This window comes from Eumetopias jubatus, unplaced genomic scaffold, assembly GCF_037043125.1.
Source record: "Eumetopias jubatus isolate StellerSeaLion01/CBP00866 unplaced genomic scaffold, mEumJub1_p1.0 scaffold_11, whole genome shotgun sequence".
In the NCBI taxonomy this organism is placed as follows: domain Eukaryota; kingdom Metazoa; phylum Chordata; class Mammalia; order Carnivora; family Otariidae; genus Eumetopias; species Eumetopias jubatus.
The window spans coordinates 35,225,420-35,236,222 of record NW_028274817.1 but is presented as its reverse complement, the minus strand read 5'-3'; the positions used below and the strand labels follow the sequence as shown (position 1 = coordinate 35,236,222).

Here is a 10,803-nt window from a genome sequence, read left to right as displayed (position 1 = left end):
ATTCAAACCAAATTTGACCCGACCTTTGAGAAATGATTTACAGTTTGTTCGGAGCTGGTTTTCATATACTGTTACACTTCTGGATTTTTTTGAGTGAGAAAATGGTGATGTTAATGTTTTAATTCAGGAACTACACTTTTTTTTTATTGGGGAAGTCCATCTCAATTTGGTCATCTAAAGAGTTCGACAATTTGGTGGTTTAGTCCTATGTTTTAAAGTGTTTGTCCAAACGCATTCTTTGCAAGCTTTTCCGTCTGGTACAAGCTTTTCTGTCTCTTACTATACCACCACCATCTAAGTACCTCAAGACTCCCGGTAAAAATTCAAAGCCTCTTGTTTGTCTTGTCTTCCAAGGGTCAGTTTTAAGGGTTGTATAAGACCAGAGAACTGTCAACAGGTTCTCTAAGTTGGAAGGCAGGTTGTGGCAATGAGTATTTTGGGGTATGTTGAACTTTGTGGGAAAAGGCATAGAATGGCCAAGCCCAGCTTAGGTATACTTGGAAATGGTTGGCCACCTTAGGCTAAAATAAAAGGCCACAGCCACCTTCTTGTTCAGGTGCCAACGAGGATGTTGCCTCCGTATGTACCTGTGCATGTGTTGAGGGGCAGCTCCTGGGATGTTAGGTTCCCTGAAACCTGCTCATCGATGAAGTCAGATGGCAAAATAGGCTGCAAATCGGTGAAAACGACCTTCACACTGCAGGCCCTTCTTCCCTACTTCTTCATTTAGTCTTTTGTGGTTCTATCAAGTCATTTGGAGAGTTGTCAAAAAGGCTTTTCTTTTTGAGGGTGAAGAATGAGGGTAGGGTAGGTGGATGTTACAGTTATGGATTTATGAAGGTGGACTACGATGGTTGAAAGTGATGGGCTCTTCCCCATTTACTACAAAAATTGCCATTCATTAACAGGAAGTTCCTACACGGCTTTACAACTTTTCACACTAGATAAGAAAACTAGCTTTGGCATAAGGGCATTCTGCTTAATTTTATATTTAGATATTATCATTCTTAATATGTGCATGTCTCTCAGGTTCCACAAGCACTGATGGTACATCTAAAAAATGAAAGACCACAACTCAAATCCAATAAAGTAACAAGTACAAGATACAAGTCCACCCTAGAGTAGGAATAAAACAAATACAGAGCTTAAAAACGCTAGAGCAGCCTGGTCTGCTGCCTGTATCATCCCAAACAATTCCCTCCTTGGTTTCTTACTGAACGTTTCATTTTCTAAAAACAAACCTCTTCATCTCTGGACCATCAAGCAGCCGATAGGTGGAAATCCTAGGCCACATTTCAGCATATGAATAGAAATGTCTCAAGTATGCAATAAACCCAAAGTATGCAGATATAATTTAATTCGCCATAAATGCATGTTTTTATTTTTGCAGGTAGGTTCTTTTCTTCTGACCTAAATGCTTTATTTTTTCTTCAAGCCAGAAACCCAAAATTCTGAGAGCTTTCAATATTAATAATTGTGCTACAGCAGATTCTGTCATGGCAGTTTATTTCAGAAATTCCTCACCCTATCTCAGGAAGTTTCTTTGCATTGAAGTTATTCCTGTTCCCCCTCCCTTCAAAATGATCAAATAACTACCAAAAAAGAACAATCTGGCCAAGGCCAGAACGATCAAATGCTATTAAGTTTCACTGTGTGCATGTGCATGTGTGTGTAACACAGATAAGGTTCCCATTTTCACAAACATCCCCCTAAAGGCAACACAAGCCAAAACTCACATCTGTTGGATGCAAAGTGATGGAAAAGGTCACTGGAAATCCAGTAGAAATAGCATTTCTCTTTACTAAAGTAATGCTCACATTGAATTGCAGTACTCGGTTCCCAGTGGCTAATTCTTCACCAGCAAAGTGGATATTTGGAACAATTATCTAGATAAGGCAAGCCAGAGACACAAACTAAAATGCCCATAGGTTTTAGGCAAAGCCACAGGGGTTAGAGGGAACTGCCAGGTAGGTATGAAGAAGTTATTTAAATGATCTGAACAATTACATCAACTTACATTGGCTCTGTCTATACAAGCAATCTGTTTGTTAGCACTGTTTTGAAAACTCGATTACCAGAATAATATGGTCAATTTTTCTTATGTACTTTTAAACAGGAAGGAATGTCTGCCTAACTTCAAGTACTTTTTATCTGATGATTTAATAAACCAAGCAAGGTCTGGGCCACTTAAACTGTTAGTCAAAACACCACTTGCGTCTCACTCACAAGGCCTAAATAGGAACATCAAATGGTCATTGGTATTTTCTGGCTAAGGTATCAGCTCATATTTTTCACTGAAATTCAATGAAATTTACAGGAGAGCTTTTGCACTGCCATAACAACTATAAAGTTCTTATTGAAAAAGTATTTGTTTATTATTTAAGTCATTCAAAAGGTAGAGGCCCTAGTTTTTTTTTTTTTTTTCAGTTCTTTAATCACATTGCAGGCAGATGTTTAGATGTTTTGGGCTTAGCTGAAATAGCCTAAATTAGGTCAGAGTAGAATAAAAAATGACTATGGGAGGCAGAAAGAAATCTGCAATATTCTGATGTAAGTGGACAGAAATATAACTTAGAGCATTTATACCCCTGTAAAATTTGGCATCTTCCAAAAACGATGACTTTGAATTTGAAATCTTTCCTCTGTCTTTGTACTCCACTGGACTTAAGGTGGGAAGTGGAAGAGATTCTTCAACAGTGGTCATTTTCTAATATAATTCAGACATTTCCTTTGCAGGATCTATACTCTTACTAATTATCAGGGACACTCTGATGGAATTATGGTGGAATCAAACAAATGAATACAGGTGTCTAGAAGTGACAAGAAAGCCAACTATAATGGAGGTAAACCGTGGCATAGATATTTGGACAAGTAGTAAATGATTTTTATACGATGTATTATTACATTTGACTTTGGAGTACATTCTTCGCTTTACATTTAAATATGTCAGTCTGAAATTTTGGGGGCAAATGAAGAAAATGTATGTGTAGCGGCCATTCCATTTTCACATCTCCTATGTATACTATATCATATATATGCTTAATAATAAATGTCTTGCTTCTATGATTTAGTAGATCTGGATTTATTGGTTGGCTCTGTGACCTTGAGCAAGTCATTCTTCTTCTCTGGGCCTTTTTTTTTCTGTTTGTAAAATAAGAGGTTGGAATAGAGGTCGGGATAGAGTGGCTTCTCTCTAAGGTACCCTCTTAGCTCCAATTTTCTCTGTTTATAAATTCACTCTCACATTGGCTTATACTTTCTCTGGGGTCAGATGACATTTAAGCGCTGTATTTGAAATACCTTTCTTGATAGTAGCTGGTCCAGAGGGTCTGCGGAGGCCCAGAGGTGAACACAAATCTCTTTTCCTTTCTACTTTCTATGTTACAAGTTCCTACTTTTCTGAGTTAGAGTGAATAAAAGTAGTGATGTCACCAATATGGAAGTTACGGCAATAGCTGTCCAGCTTTAACAGCTCACTGGCCTCAATCCCCATCATAACTAGGCCTCAAGGTAGCTAGTGCAATCGTAAGCCCAAGTCATAAAGACCATAACCCTGAGAAGATCTGAAAAGGAATGTACTGCCCATGAAAGTAGGACACTGGTTTCTTTTTAGTGGTCAAGACTGGCTGCTATCATTTATACATGTTCTCTCCTCAGAACGTAACTGAGAGAGGACTATTTTGGAGCATGGCTTTGTAGCTACCCTTGTTTTCTGACAAACTGTTACAGTGACGGCCAGAACAACTTTTACCTAGGTTATCACAAGTACATGTATTTGTGAGAAAGAGGTATCTTTTTCTTTTGATGAAGTAGGGCCATGTATTGGTTTTGGTGCCATCAGTATGAATTAGGGAGGTAGCCCGGGTGCTATTTATTATCGAAAGTAAGTTTGACAACTGGAGAAGTCGAATCTGTAAACTTAGAAACCTTCCTTCTGGAAAATCACGTGTTATTGATGTCAAGGTCATTTATGATAGCCCCACTTAGGGGAGCGGGAGAGAAATTGGAGTTGAGTAAATAATCACTTCAGATACGATCAAAGAATTATTTGGGGACAACCAAATAATTGTACAATTTACAACCTCTTATCAAATGGGTCTTGATGCAGCTTGTTCTCCTGATCACTTTTCCTGGGATCTGAGCTTTATTCAGATATATGGAGGCATATATGCATTCTTTGAAAATGCTTCATTTTACTTACTTGTATCAGAAAGTACACACATGAATTTAGATGGATTTCTATTACTGTTGACATTTACAAGAACAGAACAACATCTAACTTTCTTACTTTTCTGAGCTATGCACTATTAATTTACTCTCTAGGACCCACACCTAGGGCTGTTTGGGTCATATGGTAGAGTGTGAATTGGGGACAACTCTGTACTAATGTTGGTAAAAAATAATAAAAACAAAACAAAACCCCACAAAACCCAAAGCCAAAACAAAAACAAAAACAAAAACACAAAACCACAACCCCACCCTTGGTGAGCAGGTTATCAATCAGTGGTTATTGGGTCAACATGATGACCATATGCGTTATAGACTTTATTTTTTAACCTGCACGTTCAGATTTTGATGAGGTACTCTTAAGCTGTGGAAAAGAGTTTGTTTGTATGTATAAATTCGGCTTTCTTTGAAGACAGAATTTGGGTCACGTTTATAGTTCCATGAAGTCGCTAGGGTTATGTTATATATCTAACATAAGTTGACACATGCAATTCCACTGCCTGCAATGAATATTAAAACTGCAACCTGAATCAGGTTATCTAGACCTAAAATTGTTTTTTCATCAGAATGCAATTAATTAAAATGAAGATGCTCTTTTCGGATTTCGACACCTTAGCAAGGTGTTATTTTTCTGATAAAAAAATATTTTCAAACCCAGGCTTTCACCTTAGAAACGCTTTTGATAGCAATGATGATTAAAACTATCAACAGTAGATAGGCCCCTATATATGTACCAGCTAATTATTTTTCTTGCCAATGTATGAGATGTAGCGACTACCGGTTAGAGTGCAGCAGAGGTTCTTAAAATAGCACACGTCCTAAAATACTAATCTCAATACTATCACATTTTGAAAGGTAGTAAGTCAACTGAAACACACAAACACAGGAAAGGAATTCACTAACTTATTAGATAGGACACATACTATGTGGTAAATGTTCACTGGCACACCTTGGGAAACTAACACATCTTTAGAAACAAAACACTCAACAGCCCCCACAATAAGGAGAAGTCGTTGTGTTTAAAAACAAAAACAAGGAGAAGGCCAGTTCTACCTAGAAACCACAAGCTCACAATTCTTTGGAGTCTGTTCAGTCTCCCTTTGATGCTGTTCATTGAACTGGAATGGGCGACAGAGATGGGCAGGTTGGCTAGCCTCATCTGATAGCTGGTGGGGACTGCCGAGCTCGTCCTGCGGCCCCGTGGGGAAATGGCGTGAGATCCTGACGAAGGTCAGGAATCTGCGCGGCAGCAACAGTAGCAAAATGGCACCTGGAGCTTCAAGGAAGCAAGGGTAAGAAAAGCAAAGCCAAAGGGTAGAGCACCCGGCTGCACCTCTGCTGATTCGGGGCAAACACCCCTGCAGTTGGTTGTGAGATGGACTTCGAGTTAACAGGCATAAAAAGGCAAATCATAGCAATAATAATAATCATACTAACAAGAACAAAAAAAATGGAAAATGTGGCTATAAAAGATAGTGAAGATAACTAGGAGTTTCCCTCTCCTTTCTGGTGGTGGTGGGGCGGGGGGTGGGCAATGAGGGAATCAGATTCTATGTCACCTCTGAGAGCAAGGAAATTACAAATTTTCTCTTGTGTTCCACAACGGGATAGGGGCTTGACTTAGAGCCGCGTTGTAACTTGTTCTTCCTGTCCATCACCCCATTTGTGCATGAGCAAGTCGCAAGCCTCTCCCCAAGTTTCAAATACGTCCTCCGAGGAGTCTAAAAGTTTAGAATTTGAGGAGCAGATGCTGGATGCACAGTGGAGAGAGCTAGAACAGGCTAGGGGGCATTCACTGCTCTCAGCGGCGCCCCGGGCTTCACCTAATTCTACCTCACTGAGGTTAATTTCGCTTTGAGAGCAGGCCCCTGCTTTCCCTTTCTCCATCTGAGAATATCTGATGTCCTGCCACATATAATGCTGCTGAGCGATGCCATCCGAAATGGTGTACATTGGCTCTGAACTGGATTCAGACATATGACCGTTAAACTTGGAGAACAGGAGCCCGAGTTTCTTGAGGGAAGGACCCATGAAGGACGGTTTGCTTGATGACTCAGCTTTTGGCTTCCCTTGGGCACCCCCGGCTCTCGGCATGGTTCTGATGAGAGGTGGCCCATGGCAGGCCTTTTTCTTGCAGCCTAAGTTGAAAGAGACACTCTTGGATTTGGCCCGAGCCCCACCACTGCCATCATTGGTATCATCCCTCTGAGAGAGTTCAGTGCTGCTTGTGGAAAAGCTTCTCCTTGAGTGCTTCCTATTTCCTAAGAGGTCAAGTACTTCATATCGAAAGCTGGAGATGTCCTGCTTTAATTCCTAGGGCAAGAGAGAAGACGCCTTACATTAAGAAGCTTGGTCTTTAGTTCAAAATAGGCTCACTGGGTGTCCTTTGGAATGTTCCAGGTTTTGCCTAATGGCAAATCACAAAGTACACAGACTACCAGCAAAATCTCACATTATTCCAGCACAAGAAAAACTTATTAATAATTCTGTGGGCAGGGCTGGCCATTGGAAAAATTGTGCAGTTGGCAAAGTTGATTTCAGATGGCCCTTATCAGGAGGACACCAAGAGACTTGTCCCTGCTAAAGCGCTAACCAGCAACTAAGGTACTAGCTCTCATCTGCATATAGAAAGACTGTGGAAGATGAAAAAGCTTTTAGGACCCTAAGGAATAAAAGTAGGGAAGTGGAATGTGTCAGGTTAGAGACTGCTCTTTGGGGACAGGGGGCCCTGTCCACTCAAGTCCCCAGGAAATGTCATTTTCTTGTTTTTTTTTTAAGATTTTATTTATTTATTTGTCAGAGAGAGAGAGAGAGAGCGCGAGCACAAGCAGGGGGAGCGGCAGGCGGAGAGAGAAGCAGGCTCCTCACCTGAGCAAGGAGCCCGATGCGGGACTCGATCCCAGGACCCTGGGATCATGACCTGAGCCGAAGGCAGACGCTTAACTGATTGAGCCACCCAGGTGTCCCCAGGAAATGTCTTCTCTAACTGACGGCCTAGATGCTAGATTCCTCCTTTAAAAGCCACCTTTTAAAAGCTTAAGTTGGGGGGCGCCTGGGTGGCTCAGTCGTTAAGCGTCTGCCTTCGGCTCAGGTCATGGTCCCAGGGTCCTGGGATCGAGCCCCGCGTCGGGCTCCCTGCTCCGCGGGAAGCCTGCTCCTCCCTCTCCCGCTCCCCCTGCTTGTGTTCCCTCTCTCCCTGTCAAACGAATAAATAAAATCTTTAAAAAAAAAAAAAAGAAAGAAAAAGAAAGAAAAGCTGAAGTTGGATCCTATTGCTCTCCTGCTTAAAACTTTTTAAGTTTGTCACTGACCTTGGATACAAGTAGAAATGCCATTCCAAGGGTTACAAGGTCTTTCAAGGCCCTGTGTCAGCCCCTCCTACTCTTTCCTGGGGCTCGCTCCTGCCCACCCGCATGAGCATAGTCTCTCCTGCCTCTGGGGCTTTGCCTGTGCTGTTCTCTCCACTTAGAACACTCTTCTCGGCGACTCTCCTTTATCTGGCTCCTCCTGAAAGCCTCAGCTTAAGCACAGCTTCTTCCGTAAAGCTGCCCTGACTCCCCAGATCCCAGTTGAGTGTCCCTCCTCTCTGTCCCACAGCACCCTGTGTTTATCCTGTCAGAATACTCAGTCATTTGTCACCTTCTCTTGTTACTGTCTGTGTGTCACTCCACGAGAGTGGGGGCTGATGATATCTTGCTCATCACTATACCCCAGCACCCAGTGGGGTGCTCGGCACACAGCAGGCCCTCAATAGATGAGTTATATCTATGGATTAGGATAATGGCCTTTTTAAAAAAGATTTATTTATTTATCTGAGGGAGAGAGAGAGAGGTGGGGAGGGGCAGAGGAAAAGGAAGAGAGAAACCCAAGCAGACTGCGCTGAATGTGGAGCCCGACACGGGGCTTGATCCCATGACCCTGAGATCATGACCTGAGCCAAAACCAATAGTCAGAGGCTCAACCAACTGCACCACCCAGGCACGGATAATGGCCTTTTTATGTTCCTTAGAAAATATACATGTGTGGACGCCTGAGTGGCTCAGTCGGTTAAGCATCTGCCTTCGGCTCAGGCCATGATCCCAGGGTCCTGGGATGGAGTCCCACATTGGGCTCCCTGCTCAGCGGGGAGCCTGCTTCTCCCTCTGCCTGCTTGTGCTTTCTCTCTCTCTCTGACAAATAAATAAATAAAATCTTTTTTTAAAAAAAGAAAATATGCATGTGTTCTAAGGTAGGGTTTCTCAATCACTTGACATGTTAGCTGGATGATCTTGGTTGTGGGGGGCTGTCCCGTGCATTGTAGGATGTTTAGTAGCAATCTTGAGCTGCACCCACTAGATGTCACTAGCACACACATCCAGTGTGACAACCAAAAATGTCTCCAGACATTGCCAAATGTGCCCTAGGGAACAAAATTGCCCCTGATTGAGAACCACTGTTTTAGGCTAATGCTAGTATTAGGAGAATTTTGCTGTTTTGTGGTAGGGTTTGTTAAATCTTAGATTTAATGATGGATTAGTTGGTCTTCATCTTGTATCTCTGAAGTAAAGAAGGCCTTTACGTTTGCAGGCATCTTCCTTTTGCTTTCTTGCCCCTCATTGTGCATCCTTGCCACAACACTTAAAGCTCTCAATTCCCACACTGGGAGACACCCAGAATATTACAAGGATGAATAAGGCAAATTTCTTTTGTACATAAAGCTGATTGTGGTGACAGACATTGATGAAATCTCTCCATTAGCTGGATGACAGACCATTCTTTTTTTTTTTTTTTTTTGAAAGAGAGAGAACATGAGTGGGCAGAGGGAGAGGGACAGGGACAAGCAGACTCTCTGCTGAGCGTATAGCCTGACTCAGGACTCGATCTCACTACCCTGAGACCATGACCTGAGCTGAAATCAAGAGTTGGATGCTTAACCGACTGAGCCACCCAGGTGCCCCAGTAACAGACCATTCTAAGAGAACATAAAAATCATAGCTGGTTTTGCTGTATTATAGGCAGTTAAATGATCACCAGAAAGCTCGAACCCTGTGAAGATTACAATGCTTAAGAAATGTGAAGTGAGAAATTAAACCACTTCATGATTCAATTACCTTAAAATTTTCTTCTGTTAGTCCCTCGTTTGTTTTGGAATTTCTTATCATAGCAGCTACATATCTTTTGACTAAATTCCTGATGACTTCCTGGAAATTAAAAAAAAGGGGGGGAGCATTCAGTTTTCTTCTCAGGCTCTCAGGAAAATAAGAAACACTGTCAAGAAAAAAATATGCTCAGGCTGTCTTTGCCATAGGAAATCCTCCCGGGATCCAGTCATTTTCCTCAAAAATCCTGTTCAGTCCATTGGTTAAATGAAGAATGACTGTGTGTCCAAATGTGGTGGCAGAGTGGGCCAGCAAAATCAAATTCATCCAACAAGAAACATTTCTGCCCACAAAGAAGGCAAACACAGGTTCACATTTATAGAATAATGAGAGTGGAATAATCTTTGGATGGTCATGGCCAATACCCTTCCTTTCAGGCTGTATTAAACTTTAACCCTCCTTGTAAGATGAGAGTTGTTCTTCCCTCTTGTAGAATTGATAAAGTCATTCTTTGGTGTCACGAAGTCTGCTGATTTCAATGTCTGCTAATTACATAATCCAGATATTTTTCTTAAAGTCAATGTACACATCTCCTTTACAGGGATGGCCTCTTTTTTTAAAAGAAGATTTTATTTATTTTAGAGGGAGAGTGGGGGAGGGGCAGAGGGAGAGGGACAAAATGAATCCTAAGCAGGCACCCCACTGATCACACAGCCTGGTGCGGGTACGCAGGGCTCGATCCCACAACCCTGAGATCATGACCTGAACCGGAATCAAGAGTTGGAAGCCCACCTGACTGAGCCACCCGGGCACCTCAGGATGGCCTCTTTTTACCTAGCCTCCTGGGAATGGCACACACGTGGTCACTCTACTTGGTATCAGTAACGGTGATGATGATAGCTACCACTAAATGTGCCAGGACACGTGTGCGCACACACACATGCATGCTCACCACTTGATTCTCACAACAACCCTGTGAGTTAAGTTATATCACCCCCATTTCACAGATGAGGAAACCGAGGCTCAGCAAGGTTAAGTGACTTGTCCGAGGTCACACCAACTGACCAAGAACAATTTTGCTTAGTCACTGGGACGAGCTTTACCTGATAATGTTGATTCTGTATCAGGCTGTCAGCGTGGCGTTCCTGTAATTGAAAATGGACAGAGAGCTTACATCAGTGGTCTCCCAGCAACCCAGCCACTCGAATATATTTCTTAATATTAGGACTGGAGAATAACACAGGAGCTCCTGCCTGACAAACCCCCAGGCCTCTGTAGGTTGGAGTGATTTTATGTTGTTTAATATAGGGACCGTCATGAAGGGTGGGGAAGATAGAAAACAGTTTTGTTTAAAAAGAAATGGAATTAAAGGGTATTATGCTAGGTGAAATAAGTCAATCAGAGAAAGACAATTATCATATGATCTCACCGATATGAGGAATTTGAGAAATAAGGCAGAGGATCATAGGGGAAGAGACGAAAAAATGAAACAAGACGA

The 10,803-nt window shown here is 42.1% G+C and overlaps 1 protein-coding gene across 1 annotated transcript in view; it reads right to left on the bottom strand.

Moving 5' to 3' along the window:
- Positions 1-5,847: 5,847 nt before the first annotated feature.
- The window catches only part of TRPC5 (transient receptor potential cation channel subfamily C member 5), a 130,093-nt gene continuing 125,137 nt past the window's right edge, over positions 5,848-10,803 (bottom strand). Inside the window, exons 8-10 of the mRNA XM_028092285.2 lie at positions 10,409-10,450; positions 9,318-9,407; positions 5,848-6,540 (exon numbers count right to left, since the gene is read on the bottom strand). Of these exons, the coding sequence (XP_027948086.1) occupies positions 5,848-6,540; positions 9,318-9,407; positions 10,409-10,450 (825 nt within the window). The remainder of the gene's footprint in view (positions 6,541-9,317; positions 9,408-10,408; positions 10,451-10,803) is intronic.